Source organism: Dipodomys merriami, unplaced genomic scaffold (genome assembly GCF_024711535.1).
Source record: "Dipodomys merriami isolate MVZ:Mamm:240054 unplaced genomic scaffold, mDipMer1.0.p SCAF_400, whole genome shotgun sequence".
Classification (NCBI taxonomy): domain Eukaryota; kingdom Metazoa; phylum Chordata; class Mammalia; order Rodentia; family Heteromyidae; genus Dipodomys; species Dipodomys merriami.
Window position 1 is genome coordinate 884,624 of NW_027205605.1, and position 17,159 is coordinate 901,782.

Sequence of the window (17,159 nt, forward strand, 5' to 3'; positions counted from 1 at the left end):
AGTGAGATCATGGTCTGAGGCCAGCCTGGAAAAGAAGTTAGGGAATCTCTCAACCAATGACCCAGGGACATAATAGCCTGTGCATGTCATCCCAGCTATACTGGAAGCATGAATAGGAGGCTTGTGATCCAAGGCCACCTAGACAGAAATGCAAGATCCCATTTGAATAACTAAAGCAAAAACTAAGAGTTTAGTTCAAGTGATTAGCAAGTGCTAGGACCTAGGTTCAGATTATAGTATATCCTGGTAGATATAAATTCAGGAATACATCATACTATATAATAATTCAGGAATGTATCATACACCAACAAGTTACATGGAAGACAGCATGTCCTGAAAAAAGAGTTTCTAATAACTTAAAAAAGGTCCAAGTGACAAGGACTTTGATGTCCAGATACATTTGATAAGTTCAAATGAAATGTGACAAAATGTACTAAGACATTTGATGCATTAATGATCACTTATTTACTAAATTAATAATAAAGATAGAAGACTCCCTCCTGCCACATGAGTATAATTTTAGACTGAAGGGCTTCTAGTCAGAGACACTAAGCCCATCAGTTCCCACCTAACCTGTTTCCCCGACCTTCTCATTGTCACATCGTGCCTCAGGAATTGGATATACTGGACTCCATTTTCCCTCTTATTAGTCTGATTCTTCCTCATCCTCTTCCTCTTCTTCCTCTTCACCTTCCTCTTCCTTTTTCTGCACCTCTTCTGGTTTTTCTTCCTTTTGCACTTCTGGTTTCTCTGCCATTTCCCCTAATTCTTCTTCTTCCTCTTCTTTGGCAACACATAAAAGGTAAATAATTACTCCTAATACTATTATTGACAAAATTATCACAACAATTATAACTTGTGTGCTTTTAGCCAGTTCATTTTTGGTTTTAGTTGCTTCGTCTTGTGGACCTTCTTTCTTGGGCTGCTCTGGTGGGCCACTGTCCAAACTCCCACCATTTCCTCTATTTCTGCAATCTGGAGGTGCAGTGCCAGGTATACAATGGCAGTGCATTAAATCATTGCAAACTCCTCTTGAATTACACATTGTATGTAAATTGCAGGAAGGTTTTATTATTTCAGTGTGAATACAAGTATAATCTTGACAAGTTTTCCTGTCACCACAAATACTGCCTCTCCATACGTCTCCATCTTCAGGGACTCCTGCCGTCTTAAAAGCATCCATGGTCCAACAGAAATCGTGCTCATGAGGTACCTGAATAAGGGTATGACCAGGTGTGATTTTTGGCATTGAAGTTACACTCATACATACAATTTTACCACAAACTGCATTTTCATCAGGACACTTTACAAAGCTTCCTGAAGACCCAGAGACACGGCCACAGTGTCCAAATCTATTTCCTTTGCTGTTCAGTGCAACATAACATGCCCTTGGAGCAGATTTTGCACTTTCCCCAAACACAAACATACACTGTCCATTATAGTCCATGCAATGACCATTAAGACAATAGTATTCTTCATTACATGGACTGCCATCTTCTAAATATCTGTTTTGAGGGCATTTTGCTGAAGCACCATCACAGTATTCTGGGAGGTCACACAACCCAAAAAGAGCACGACACATGAATCCACGCTTTTGAATTTGGCATCTAGCACAGCAGGGTTCATTACTACATGCTGCATTACGTTTTAGTTCACAATTCTGGTTACAGCATGGGTCATTGTCACAAGAACCCCCACAGTCACACTGCTCCGACTCCTCTATCACACCGTTTCCACACCTAGCACTCCTGTGCTTGCGGCTTCTGCGCTGTGGCTTGTTAAACAGACAAGCCCCTTTGTGTCCGAGAAGGAAACGGTAGAAGGAGTCAGAGCTGCAGTTGCTGAAGACACTTCCTTGGGTGATGTTTTCATGCATGAGGCAAAAGTGCTTGCCTTTACAAGAGCAGGCTGAGTGGTCATGCTGAATGCCCAGGTTGTGCCCGAGCTCATGGACCATGAGTGCTGCAAAGAGGAGGACATCTTTGTGATGGAAGGATTCCACAGCCGCCGCAAAACCACTCGAACAGGCACCATCGAGAAATGCCTGGCCCATGCTCTGTCCGGGATGATGCCCAACGATCATGTGGGCAACATCGTGCCTCACACGGTGGAGGAGCTTGTCTCGCCGCCAGCTGTTGAAATTCCTGAGTGCCACCTGCAGGTCCACCGGGACCTCTACCAGGTCCCCCTCGGTCCAGATCTCCACCCCAGCCAGCACCACCTTTGTATTGAGTCCCCCGGTGAAGCTGTTGGCCAGAGCAATGATGTCCAGTACTCCCTGGACCGTGTCATTGATGTTACTGCCCCACATCTGGAACCTCTGGTAGTTGACCACCACAAACATCTCCACATACTTGGTGTGTGACCACAAGTAGGACAGCCCCTGGAGGTGATGAGGCTCCCTGCTCTCTTGCTGCCGGCCAGTGGGCAGCACTTGGCTGTGTGTGGAAGCCACACGACAGGAGGCTGGGGCTTGATGTGCCGTGGCGTACAAGACATGTTCGAACCTTTGGGAAGAGGGCATGGGCTCAATGCGGTAGGACGCCTCCTCCTTAATCAGGATGCCCCTGAGGCCTGAACAGGTGTTGACAGAAACAAAAGAATGTGGCACTCCTTCTATGTAGCCTTCATAGTGGCAGTCCTGTGAGATCCAAGGCACTGCTTGCTCCAGGACACCACGTTGGTAACTGTAGACGGGAAAGCCGCTCACAAAGTAGTCTGTCTTCACCTTCAGGTGAACCAGCTGCTTCTGGCCTTGTATGAACAGCATGTACGATGCGGTTTGGACCAGACCTTCACCTCTCTTGACTGTCAGCTGCTCTGGGATGACTATTTCATGGGAAGAGCCGTGTACCGATTCCAGGTCACAGTGCATGCTTGGGAGAAGAATTACCCCCAGGAGCAACATGGCTGCCAGCCTGGCACACCGATGTCCTGGCGCAAGTTCCGGCCTCAGTCCCTTTGTCTGGGGAGCCCAAGTCTGAAACATTACCTCCACTGCTTCTAGGGTCACTTGCCTTTTGCACAGAGAAGGCAAGATGGAGGCTGAGACTCTCGGTGATGTCACCACTGACATGGCCCAAAGGAATCAGTTGATCAGGCAAACGCCAGGCCTGTGTCCATCAGCAGCACGTTGCCTGACAAGCTCTTCTGAGACGCGGGTACTATCCCCGGAGGTGTGCTGGCTCCTTGTGGGCAGTTGCTGACCAACACTTAAGCACGGCCTTCAGGCTGTGTCTTTTCCTATTCTTGTTTCTTACCTGGCCTTCAGTAGTAGTCACCAGACAGGAGTTCCTTTCAACAGCCACAGTTTGACGTTCCCTGGCTAAGTTTCTTTTTATGTTCATGGAGAGATGAACCAGGTAGAAAGCTTGGTGTGGTTCAGCAGTACAGTATCTCTGATTTCACTTTGTTTTGTCCAGGCCACACTGCTCCTGATAGCCGTTAATCTGCTCATTCTTTCAAATCCAACATTCTGGCAAGTGGCCCTGGGGGAGGGGATACAGATTCTCTGGGGATCTCTGAGCAGGACAGTGTTCTCTGTTGCCCACTGCCTCTTCCTCTTGTCTACAGGTTTCTGGATGATGTTTCTCTGTTCAGTCCTCCTTAGTCAGTGATTTGGTATTTTTCTCTCCCTGAAAATCATGATAGTCCAAGTTTTTATCACTATTCTTTGTTTTTAGTAAATGGATTTAGGACTTTCTATCTTGTGAAAAGTAATTCCTCTCTGCCAAGACATTTTCCTAAAGCAGACATAGTGTTGTGTGATCTTATTTTCAGCAGGTAAGGATATGAGACCTGGTCAAAGTTAAGTTCCTCTCAACTGCCTCAACATTAAAACTGAGTTCAGAGTAAAAGTGAATTCTGATTTAAACAGGTCTGGACTTCTCAATCAATATTATAAGTATAGATCTATAAGAAGTCTATTTCCATTTTTGTAATAAAATTGAACTGTAAGTGTTTGGTAGATATTTGTTTGCCTGCTTGTTTGGTTGTGGTGCTTGGTATTAAACTGTGGCATTTCCTTAACTGATGTAGACTCCAAGATGTCTGTTTAATTAATTCTTTTTTTTTTCTTGTCAGTCATGGAGCTTGTACTCAGCACCTGGGCACTGTCCCTGAGCTTTTTCACTCATGGCCAGCACTCTACCACTTTTCTCCAGAGTGTCAACTTCTGGTGTTTTTTTTCTGGTGGTTAATTGGAGATAAGAATCTCATGGGCATTCCTGTCCAGGTGGGCTTCAAACCCTGGTCCTCAGATCTTAGCTTTCTGAATAGGATTGTAGGTGTGATCCTCTGGCACCTGACTAATAAATTCACTCTTAGAAGATACATTGGAGGTGTGCCTCAGGTTAAGTAGAGTGCTTACTAACCAATGAGTTTATATACCAAACTCCAACCTAGGGAAAACAAAAATGAAAGAAAGAAAAGAAATGTTGTGGAGCTGGGCACTGGTGGCTCAAACCTATTTATCCTAGCTACTTAGAAAACTGGTTCAAAGCCAGCCAGGGGAGGAAAATCCATGAGACACTTAAAGATACGTTGTGTTTTTACAATATATATTCCATCAGTCAGTCCTACATGTACATACAGGGCATGCTATCAAAATTTTGCCCTCAAAGCATAAATGGAAACATTAGAAAATAAGTTGTGTTCTGGGGCTGGGAAAGTGGCTCAGTGGTAGAGGGCTTGCTTGCCTTGTATGCATGAGGCCCTGGGTTCGATTCCTCAGCACCACATAAGCAAAAAGAAAAAAGCCGGAAGTAGCGCTGTGGCTCAAGTGGCAGAGCACTAGCCTTGAGCTGAAGAGCTGAGGGGCAGCGCCCAGGCCCAGAGTTCATGTCCCACGACCGGACCCAAAAAAAAAGAAGTGAGTTCTTTGGATGGGATGGGGTGGGATACAACTAAATAACTGAGGTTACTCATAGTTTTCTTCTGTTCCATGAGCTGTAGTTTATCTGTGAACTCTTCTGTTAATAACATACCTACCCATCAAAAATCACCTTGAACAAATAAACAACAAAAACAATACCAAAGGCTTGGGAAGTTGGCTCAGTGGTAGAGTGCTTGCCTCGCATGCATGAGGCCCTGGGTTCGATTCCTCAGCACCACATAAGCAGAAAAAACCGGAAGTTTCGCTGTGGCTCAAGTGGTAAAGTGCTAGCCTTGAGCTGAAGAGCTGAGGGACAGTGCCCAGGCCCAGAGTTCAGTCCCCATGACCGGATCAAAAAACAAAAAACAAAACAACAACAAAAAAAACCCCAAAATTGTGACCGTATTCATCACAGAAAACTGGAAAGGCATCTAGCCTTATTTTTTACTCAAACAGCTTCTCTGAAGATGGAGGGTACTAAATAAAACAAATACAGCTCAGAGGATGCCAATGAGAAATCCAGGCAGAAACATTGCAGAGGAAAGGGAAGGTTTCTAGGTTGGTGGAACAAAAAAGTAAATCATCTTAGATGCTAGTCAGGTTTCTATTATATATTTATGACTACCTCAGGAAAATCATCCTAGCAGAGGCCAGAGGAGCAGAGAAAGGAAAGAAGTAGTGGGAACTCAGGAAAGGGAGAACAGGGAAAGGAAAGCTGTGGTTAAACATGTTAAGAATAAACCCCAGGGGCTGGGAAGGTAGCTCAGCGGTAGAGTGCATGCCTTGCAAGCATGAGGCCCTGGGTTCGATTCCTCAGCACCACATAAACAGAAAAAGCCGGAAGTGGTGCTGTGGCTCCAGTGGTAGAGCACTAGCCTTGAGCTGAAGAGCTGAGGGACAGCGCCCAGGCCCAGAGTTCAGGCCCCATGACCGGCAAAAAAAAAAAAGAAAAAAAAAAGAAAAAAAAGAATAAACCCCAAAGCATGTGCTCCTAGATTTAAACAACACACTGGTACCATATATACAAACAATGACAAAAAGGAAATACTGTCTGTTTATTTTCTGGGAATTAAGAGGCAAGAAAAGGAAGCTATGGCTCCTGCCTCTTCCATCATAGGAAGCAGCTCGCAGGCCCCTCTGTGCATCCTGGGAATTCCAGCAGGCATCTGCAATGACAGATCTACAGCAGTTCCTTGGCACTTGAGTGAATCTATCACTGGTGTAGAAGGTAAACGCACAGGGCAACTGAGCGAGATTCCACAGTATTAGACTCAACTGTTTGTTCACTAAGCAGTAGGTCACTTAGTTGGTCCTTTATCTACCTCTACCAGGTGGTTTATGAATACTTCATTATAAGTAAAATAGTCTTTTCCTGACAATATTATTGCCATATACAACTAAAACTAAAACAGTCCTAAATCAATAGTCTCTAAGATTTGAGCTTTGACCAATAAACAAGTATACTAAACTCTGCCCCTAATGTATATAACAACTGTAAGCAATGTGGAAATGAAATTATGATTTATTAATTTACATAAATTACTTTATACATTAAGGAATAATTTTTCAAATTCTTTTTTTTTTTTTTTTGTCGGTCGTGGGGCTTGAACTCTGGGCCTGGGCGCTGTCCCTCAGCTCTTCAGCTCAAAGCGAGCACTCTACCACTGGAGCTACAGCACCACTTCCGGTTTTCTCGTGGTTTATTGGAGATAGGAGTCTCACGGTCTCTCCTGCCCGGGCTGGCTTTGAACCGCGATCCTCAGATCTCAGCCTCCTGAGTAGCTAGGATTACAGGCGTGAGCCACCAGCGCCCGGCTAATTTTTCAAATTCTTAAAAAACAAAGTTTGAGCTGTTATTATTGGGATTCGTGGGAAGTGGTTTGTTCTTCTATCACTTGCTTCACAATTTCTGCCAGTTTGAGTCGATCTACTTTGTCTGTGAATCCATGGCCTGAAACCCAAGAAAGAACAAGGTCAGTTCTCAAACTGATTGAGCTGAGGGACTCTTGTTAGGAATCTAAGAGGTGTGTCCTACCATTCTTGAAATTACCCTCACAAATGAGTGGGCCAACCCCAATACTAATCAAATGCAGTTCATATGCCCAGGTTTTCCACCTAGCAATGGAGCAGTTCCATTAGCCTGACAATAAAAAAAATTTAAGTTCACTCTAACCACACAGAATGAAAAAATAAAAAAGATTTATATGTAATTTGTATCTGACAAGAAACTCATATCCAAAACACATAAAGAAGTCCTACAATTGTATAAGGAAGTTACAAGTCAGTAAACATGTCCAAGAAATTGAGAAGCAATCTAACTGGTCAATAAACAGTAAAAAAAAAAAAAAAAAAAAAAAAAAAAAAAACCAAAACTGCCCAGTCCCATCTGTCATCAGGATGATTCTAATAAAAACCACATGGTAGTATCAAAACATACCAGGATAGCTAAAGTGAAAAGATAAACAACAGCAAAAGTCGTTGTGGATATTGAGTAAATGGAACCCTCAGACACTGCTGAGGAAGTTCTTAAATGCATTCAACCAGTATAAATTTGTTCATCTTTTTGTTTTTCAGTTTATAAATTCTTTGTCCCTACCCACTTTCTGTTACTTTCATAATTGATAGTTTTCACTCATGCTGTTTTTCTTTGTCTTTTGCATATGCTTTAGCGTTTTCATAGAGGAAGTTAACATCCATTTATTGCTAATATAGAATTCCTTTTCCTGTTTCCCATAGGACTAGTCTTAGTAGTGATGGATTGCCTCAGTTTCTATTGAGTCTAGGAAATAATTGTTTTTGAAATAAGTTTACTCTTCATTTTTTTAATTTTTATTTTTATTTTTTGTGAACATACTGTACAGAGGGGTTACAATTACATGGGCAAGATAATGAGTACATTTCTTATCAAGCATTGCAGCCTCTCCTTTGTTTACCCTTCACATCCCCCCGGCCCCCCACCCAATCCTCCCCCCCCTCTTCATTTTTGAAGGGTAATTTTGTTGAGTATAGTAGTCTTAAAAATATAGGGATTGGGATGGTGGCTCAGTGGTAGAGTGCTTGCTTTGCATGCATGAGGCCCTGGGTTCGATTCCTCAGCACCACATAAGTAGAAAAAGCCGGAGTGGTACTGTGGCTCAAGTGGTAGAGTGCTCACCTTGAGCTGAAGATTCAGCTGAGGGAGTGCCCAGGCCAGTCATTCAAGAGCCACAACCAACAACAACAACAAAAAAATAATAATAAATACTATCTATAGCTGGGCACCGGTGGCTCATGCCTATAATCCTATATACTCAGGAGGCTGAGTTTTGAGGATCGTAGTTCAAAGTCAGCCCAGGCAGAAAACTGCCTTGAGTCTCTTATCTACAATAAACTACTCAGAAAAAGCTAGAGGTAGAACTGTGGCTCAAGTGGTAGAGTGCTAGCCTTGAGCACAAAGAGGCTCAGGGCTGGCCAAAAATATAGATATACCATAGTATGTAAGTGTATAAAGGAGTTTCAATTTCATAAGTTAGGGCTGGGAAGGTGGCTCAGTGGTAGAGCGCTTGCCTTGAATGCATGAGGCCCTGGGTTCAATTTCTCAGCACCACAGAAGCAGAAAAAAAACCCGAAAGTGGAGCTGTGGCTCAAGTGGTAGAGCGCTAGCCTTGAGCTGAAAAGCTGAGGGACAGTGCCCAGGCCCAGAGTTCAGGCCCCATGATCGGACCCCCCCCCCAAAAAAAAAAAAGAAATTTCATAAGTTATATTAGTTCTTGACTGGTAGGTAAGATTTTATTTTTAGAACTTTAAATGTATCATCTGATTCTCTTCTAGACTATAAGTTTTGTACTGAGAAATATGCTGTAATCCAGTCGACAAGATGCTAGACAAGACCAGATGTTCCTTGCTGTTTGTAGAATTTTCTCTTAATCCTTTTGACATTTCTATATTATATCCTTTTATGAAGGTCTATTTGGTTGAATCTAGTTGTAATCTTTTGAGCTGTTGGCATCTGCATGCCCATGTTTGGTAGACTTTCAGACTTTCTTTTTCATGCAATAGGTTTTCAGTTCCTTCCCTCTACTTTCTGAAATTCCTGTAATACAGATATTTTTGCTTATCATTGTTCCCTAAGTCTTGCAGGCTATTATTATTATTTTAGTATGGTCCTAGATTTTAAGGCCTGGTGGCTTGTTAGGCAGGTTCTCTGCTTCTTGAGCCATGTCTCTAGCCTTTTTTGCTTTAGTTATTTTTCAAATAAGGTCTCACGCTTATGCCGAAACCAGCCTGGATCTTCCTATTTGAGCTTCCTATGTAATTGAGATGACAGGTCCATGTACCACACTCAGCTTGTTCTTGTTTTGGATGAAATGTCCCTGACACTTTGCCTAGGATAACCTTGAACCATGATTTCCCCAGATCTCTGGCTCAGAAGTACCTAGGATTTTAGGGAAGAGCCACCATGCCTAGCCTTTTCTCATTCTTTTAGACTATTTTCACTCTTTTCCCCATATCTCTCTTTTCCCTCACCCTCTCCCTTTCTTTTTTGGCTAATTGAAAATACCCATCCTATATATAGTTCAGAAATTCATTTCCTTGTTGTAGTGTCTTTTGGAAGATCTCTACTCCTTATTTCATTGAAATTTCAAGCGTCAATACTTCTCATTGTTGCTTTTTAGTAACTTATTGTTTCTTTTAACATTTCTGGTAACTTCCATATTCCGACCCTGAATTCACTATCTCTCTCTGTCTCTGTATCTGTCTCTCTTTATCTCTCTGTGTCTCTGTATCTATTCTCTTGCATATAACTGAGTTTCTTCAGGATCATTATTTTTTATTGTTTTTTAGGAGCTTCATAGTTTCCTCCCAATTGGGATCTATTTCTGGAGAATAATTGTTTTCTATTTTATGTTATGCCTCCTTCCCAGTTCTCTTTTTTAAAAAAATAAGTTTTGGAGGCTGGGAAGGTGGCTCAGTAGTAGAGTGCTTGCCTTGCGTTCTTGAGGCCCTGGGTTCAATTCCTTAGCAGCACATAAGCAGGAAAAAAAAGCCGGAAGTAGCGCTTTGGCTCAAGTGGTAGAGTGCTAGCCTTGAGTTGAAGAACTGAAGGGCAGCATTCAGGCCCAGAGTTCAGGCCCCACGACCGGCAAAAAACAAAATAAAATAAAAATGTTTTGGCCAGTTGCTGATGGCTCTCACCTAAAATCCTAGCTACTCAGAAGACTGAGATCAGAGGATCACGATTCAAAGCCAGCCAGGGCAGGAAAGTCCGAGACTCATCTCCAATTAACTACCAGAAAACCAGAAGTGGTGCTGTGGCTCAAAGTAGTACAGTACTAACTTTGAACATAAATAGCTCAGAAGCCAGGCACTGGTGGCTCACACCTGTAATCCTAGGTACTCAAGAGGCTGAGATTTGAGGATGGTAGTTCAAAGCCAGCCCAGGCATGAAAGTCTGTGAGACTCTTATCTCCAATAAACCACCAGAAAACCAGAAGTGGTGCTGTGGTTCAAGTGATAGAGCTCTCACCTTGAGCTGAAGAGCTGAGCCCAGGCTCAGAGTTCAAGCCCCACAACTGACCAAAAAAAAAATTAAAAAAGCTCAGGAACAGTGCCCTGGCTTTGAGTTCAAGTACCATGACCAACAACAACAACAACAAAAAGTCTTTTATCAAGTAGTTATATGAAGGGGTTTCAATTCCAGAAGTCAGTATAACGCATCTTGAATAATGTCACCCCTTCTACCATTCTCTCCCATCTTCCCCATACTTCAAGTTAGGTAGTTCAGTTTTACATAATGTATATAGAATATAATGACTATATATGCTGCCCCTTTCCTCCATTTATGTGCACCCCCTCTCAGTGCTCTCTTGCCCCCCAGAACTTGTTTTAACTCACTGATATTCATTTTGTTAAACAGTTCATCAGTTGTTCAAAAGAGGTATACCCCTGGACTCCTCCTGAGTATACCATCCTTTTAGTCAGTTTTGTTGTGTCTATAAGCATATAACCCTGTGTACACTTTCATGTATGTTTATATTTTAGATTTAACTTCTATATATGAGAAAAAATATGCCATTTGTCTCTCTGAGCCTGACTTCACTTAATTTTTTCTAGGCCTACAATTTCCCTGAAAATGATATATTATTCTTTCTGATAGATAAGTAGAATTCAATTGCATGTATCTATTATGTTTTCTTGATCTACTCATTGATTGTAAGGCATTTGGGCAGTTTCCATAACGTAGTTAATATGAGTAGTACATCAATAAACATGTTTTCATAGATGTCTTTATTATATTACTGACTTGTAACCTTTTGGGTAGATGCCCAAGAGTGATATTGCGGGATCACAGGGTTGTTCCAGAGTAGTTGTACTAGTTTACATTCCCATTAACAGTATAATAATAGGCTTTCTTTTTCCTCAATTCTCAACCAGCTTTTGTTGTTTTTTTTTTTTTTTTGGTCGGTCGTGGGGCTTGAACTCTGGGCCTGGGCGTTGTCCCTCAGCTCTTCAGCTCAAGGCGAGCGCTCTACCACTTGAGCTACAGCGCCACTTCCGGTTTTCTGGTGGTTTATTGGAGATAGGAGTCTCACGGTCTTTCTTGCCCGGGCTGGCTTTGAACCGCGATCCTCAGATCTCAGCCTCCTGAGTAGCTAGGATTACAGGCGTGAGCCACCAGCGCCCGGCCCAGCTTTTGTTGTTTTTATTATTGACAATGACAAATATTACTGACGTGAGATGGAATCTCAGTGTTGTTTTGATTTACATTTCCTTTATATCAAGGGATGTTAAGCATTTCCTCATGTATTTCATTATTGTGTCTTCCGAAAAGTCTCTATATATCTCCTTTGCCCTTTGCCCACTTATTGAGTTCTGAGGCGAGTGGGTTGGGGATAGTGGTGTTAGTTACTTGAGCTCCTTGAATATTCTATATATTAGGCCCTTTTCAGATGTGTATATAGCTGGTAAAGATCTTTTCCTGTTTTTTTTTTATAGTACCTTCATTAGTGTCTGTACACCTGTTGTAATATTTGCCTCTACCAGTTTTATTGAGTAACTTATGTAGGAAGACATTTTGTTTAGGTAGGTTAGAGAGAGTCAGGAAGGTGTTTGGCCTGGGTCATAGGGAAGCTCAAAGTATAACGTCTAATTTTGTCAACTTTGGGTGATCCAAGCAATGTCTTTGAGCGCCTGATGCTCAAAATATAATGGTAGTTGCACGGTTATACAATGGACATAGACTTCCAAATGTATGTGTCCCAGGATTACACAGAGTTGAGCAATGATGTCACTGGGGCTTATTCTCAGTGATACAGGATGTAGAGAGACCTGTCTTCAGTCAGGGAAAGCATAGTTGACAGCAAAGGCTATGATACCAGCACCCACAGACCTCTCAGATCTCTCCAAATGAATACAAGAGATTATCTAGGTCTATGGGACTCAACCATCACAATTCTGGAGCCCCAGGATGGGATAGGAACTTCTCCATGTGCTGTCGGATGAGCACAGGTGATGCTAGGATTTATGGTGCTTGGTCCTGTGGGACTTCAGGTTATAGAACATGAAGAAATCCTTCTGTAGGTCCTATGGATGGTTTGTAGGTGGTTCTGGGGCTTATTGTACTCACACCTGCTCTCCTGAAGCTCTGGGAACCAGATGATACTATCTCCAGGTTCCAGGGAACAAATATAAGTCATATAAGGGGGGCTGGGAAGTTGGCTCAGTGGTAGAGCGCTTGCTTGCATGCATGAGGCCCTGGGTCCGATTCCTCGGTATCACATAAGCAAAAAGAAAAAAGCCAGAAGTGGTGCTGTGGCTCAAGTGGTAGAGTGCTACCCTTGAGCTGAAGAGCTGATGGACATCGCCCAGGCCCAGAGTTCAGGCCCCATGACTGGACCCAAAAAAAATTTTTAAAAAAGTCATATAAGGGATTTGACACCAACATCAAGCTCAAGTCTGTAACCTGTGAAGGACACCTTCCCTAGGTCTCCCAGGGCATGTGTAGGTGTCATTTTGGCTTACGGTTTTGGTATCCATGCAGGTATAGCACTGTGGCATTGGTACTCCTGATCCTGGAGATACAGTATACTGATGGGTTCTTCCCTGGTCCCCAGAGGCATGCTTGGACATAGCTTTCAGCAGGAGTGGCTGTAGTCTCAAAGCCACAAGATAGAGAACAGATGTTCCCTTATTTTCAATGGGGAGAACACAATCAGGACTTGTGCTGGTTTGGTGGCTATGACAGGTGCTAGTTCTTGATAAAGCTTCAGGATGAGGAGTGGGCTGTCTCTCTTCTAACATCTTCTCCCCCTAGCCATAGTATTAGAGATTGAAACTAGGGTCTTATGTTCACCAGGCAAGCACTTTACCATGTGAGCTATAGCCACCCCCTTTTGTTTTTATTTAGATTTTGAGATAAAGTCTTTATAGTTTTACATGGGCTAGCTTTGAACTTGTGATCCTCCTGACTCTGTCTCCCAGATAGCTAGGGAATACCGATGTTCTGCCACACCTGGCTTGTCATAAGATTTTTTTCTTTTAGTCTTTCTTTTATTTTTTGGGCCAGTACCTGAGTGAACTCAGTGCCTAGTGCTCTCACTCATCTCTTTCGCTCATGCCTAACTGCTACCTATCAGGCACACACACTTACTGTCTTGGAGTTTGACTCTGGGGTTTCCCACAGAATTGTGTCCCCTGCCCTTAAGTTCAGGGTGAGGTTCTTCCCTTTGTTCTGCCACCATTATCAAATTTTCAGGTTTGTTCTTCTTGTTGATGTTGTTGTTTGGCTTTTTTTTTGCTGTTTGTTTTTGTCAGCCATGGGGCTTGAATGTAGGTCCTGGGTGCTGTCCCTGAGCTCTTTTGCTCAAATCCAGCACTCTACTACTTTGAGCTACAGCTCCACTTTTTATTTTCTGGTGGTTAATTGGAAATAAGAGTCTCACAGACTTCTTCCCAAGGTAGCTTTGAACTGAGTAGCTAGGATTACAGGCATGAGCCACTAGCAACTGGCTGTTGTATTTTTTGTTTGTTTGATTGGTTGTTTTTTGTTTTTGTTTTTTTTTTATACTGAGATCAAGTCCCCAGAACTCAATGCCAATTCACAAATAATGAGATCCAGGCCTTGGAGAAAAGAAAATAAATATTCATTAATATTACCAGGCAAATTAAGGACTTGATATATTTATTATCTCAGAAGAAAGCACAGACTTAGAATCAGAGAGGGAGAAAGAAAAGTTTCATAGAAAAGCCCAAGAAAATGGGCTTCCAGGTACACGTGCCAAGGCTTGACTAGGCCTACATGGTGACCTTAGGCCTACTTGTTTTCCAAAATGCAGGTGTTATTCTCCAGAATTGTGTCCTTGCTATCCTGTATGTTCTCTCACTCACTGCCATGGTCAACAAGATGGGAGAGGAGTGTGGTGACCCTGCCTGGAGATATAGAGACATTCTTGAATTTCCACACTTGAGGAAATGGAGATGGGTAGGAGTAGTGGAGGGAGAAGACAGGACAGAGAGAAAAATATATATAATTTTCTTTTAACACTTGTGTAACTGAAAGCATCCTGGTTAGTTATTGAGCTAAAACTACAATTATGAGCATATTTAGGTGTTTATTCCTGCTTGTGTTGATCATGCTGAGCTCTCTTCATTCCTTTTATTGCTGAATAATGGTCTATTATATACATATGCTACATTTTATCTACTCATCAGTGGATGGGTATTTGGTTTCTTTTTTTCAAATATTAACAGTGCTACTATGAACACTAATGTACAAGTATTCGTATGGATACTTGTTTCATATTTTTGAGGCATACTATGTATCCATAGGTGGAATGGTTGTTAGTGTGGTAACTAGATTTATTTGTGCTTTGAGAAACTACGTTTTTATTTTCATTTTTTATTGTTATTATAATGGTGATGTACAGAGGGATTACAGTTACATGAGTTAGGCAAAGAATGCTTTTCTTTTTTCGAAGTGTCATCTCTTCCCTCACCCACTCCCTCTCACCCCTCATCCACAAGTTGTATAGTTCATTTTCTTTCTTTTTTTTTTTTTTTTTTTTTGTCGGTTGTGAGCCCTGAACTCTGGGCCTAGGCGCTGTCCCTCAGCTCTTCACTCCAGGCTCTACCACTTGAGCCACAGCACCACTTCTGGCTTTTTCTGCATATGTGGTATAGAGGAATCGAACCCAGAGCCTCATGCATGCAAGGCAAGCACGCTACCACTAAGCCACTGTGTTCATTTTGAACACAGTTTTCAGTGGTACCATTGCATTAGTTCACCCAAACTAATTTTTTAAAACTAGTTTGTTTAAGTGGTAGAGTGCTAGCTTTGAGCAAAAGAAGGTTAGGACAGTGTCTAGGGCCTGAGTTCAAGTCCAGGACTGGCAAAACAAACAAAACATAATAAGATTTTTAAAATTGAAGTGCCTAGGGCACCCTAGGCTACAAAGTGTGACCTAGGTTTTGTGTTTGTGTTTTAAAGCCAGACAGATTATTATTTCAGGCCAGCCCAGGGGAAAAGTTTGTGAGAATCCTCGCATCAGTAGCTGTGCTGTGCTTTGGGCAAGGTGTTTATTAGGCAGCTGCCATTCCAGCTACAGTGGGAAACAGTAGCACCCCCGTGCAGGCTGTCCTGGGAAAAAGAGCAAGACCCCATCTCAAAATAACAATAAAGTGGAGATGGGAGGGAAGGGATGGTAGGGGAAAAACAAAGGAGGAGGCAACAATACTTGATAAGAAATGTACTCATTTCCTTGCTCATGTGATTTTATTTATTTATTTATTTTTTTTTTTTTTTTTTTTTTTTTTTTTTTGCCAGTCATGGTGCCTGAACTCTGGGCCTGGGCTCTGTCCCTCAGCTCTTCAGCTCAAGGCTAGTGCTCTACCACTTGAGCCACAGTACCACTTCCGGCTTTTTCTGCTTATGTGGTGCTGAGGAATCGAACTCAGGGCCTCATGCATGCATGGCAAGCACTCTACCACTGAGCCACCTTCCCAGCCCTCATGTGATTTTAACCCACCTACCTGTACAGTATTTTCACACAAAAAAACAAAAAACAAAAAAAAGTATCCCTTCCCCACAGTATAACCCCTGCTTTCACTGTATTTGATGTTATAATTTGTGGAGGGGAAGGGAAAAAACAAATCGTTTAAATAGGGATACAGGTGGACCCACTGCAACAATGAGACGTACAAGTCGTTATGTCGAAAACGAACTTTACAACTTTGGCGGGGGGGGGGGGGCGGGAGGGGGAGAAGAGCTGGGGGGGTAGGGGATGGGAAGGGGAAACAAAGGAGTAGGCTACAATGCTTGATAAGAAATGTACTCATTATCTTGCTCATGTAATTGTAACCCCTATGTACAGTATTTTCACAATTAAAAAAACATTAAAAAATAACAATAAAGGTGCTGGGAAGGTGGCTCAGTGGTAGAGCACTTGCCTTGCACGCCTGAGGCCCTGGGTTCAATTCCTCAGCACCACATAAGCAAAAAGAAAAAAAGCCGGAAGTGGTGCTGTGGCACACGTGGTAGAGCGCTAGCCTTGAGCTGAAGGGCTGAGGGACAGTGCCCAGGCCCAGAGTTCAGGCCCCACAACCGGACCCAAAAAATAATAATAATAACAATAAAAAAGACTAGAGTTGTGGCCTACCAAGCCTACAGCCCTGAGTTCAAACTCAGCACTGCATCTCCAAAAGACAGAAAGTCACACACACACACACACACACACACACAATTGGGGCTAGGAAGGTGGCTCAGTGGTAGAATGCATGCATAAGGCCCTGTATTCTATTCCTCAGCACCACATAAACAAAAAGCTGGAAGTGGGACTGTGGCTCAAATAGTATAGCACTAGCCTTGAGCTGAAGAGATGGGAGACAGCTGCCACGCCCAGAGTTCAAGCCCACAACCAAAAAAAGAAAAAAAATTTTGAAAGGTAAAGATTCAAATTTGAGTCACTATTAACTTCAAAGTCCAGATGCTATGACTAACCTCTGTTAATAACCCTCAGCTGGTCAGTGGATGGGACGTGCCGTGTCTCTATTTGCAGTTTAGAGTTTATTTGGAGAGTGGTTTTGTTTTCTTTTTTTGGTGGTGATTGGGCCTGAACACAGAGCTTAGGTGCTATCGCTGGGCTTTTGTGCTCAATGCTTGTGTTCTACCACTTTGAGCCACAGCTCCACTTCCAGTTTTCTGGAGGTGAACTGAAGATGAGAGTCTCAGAGCTGGGAAGGTAGCTCAGTGGTAGAGTGCTTGCCTTGCATGCATTAAGCCCTGGGTTTGATTCCTCAATACCATATAAGC

At 42.7% G+C, this 17,159-nt stretch overlaps 1 protein-coding gene and 1 long non-coding RNA gene across 2 annotated transcripts in view; one reads left to right on the plus strand and one right to left on the minus strand.

The window, feature by feature from the left end:
* LOC138806583 (uncharacterized) overlaps positions 1-17,159 on the plus strand; it is a 54,241-nt gene that overhangs the window by 6,136 nt on the left and 30,946 nt on the right. The gene's annotated exons all lie outside the window — the stretch shown is intronic.
* On the minus strand, positions 453-3,813 carry LOC138806575 (disintegrin and metalloproteinase domain-containing protein 1a-like). Its single transcript, XM_069992002.1, has one exon. It carries the CDS (start codon positions 3,074-3,076, stop codon positions 647-649), a length of 2,430 nt encoding a protein of 809 aa, XP_069848103.1. The 5' UTR covers positions 3,077-3,813; the 3' UTR covers positions 453-646.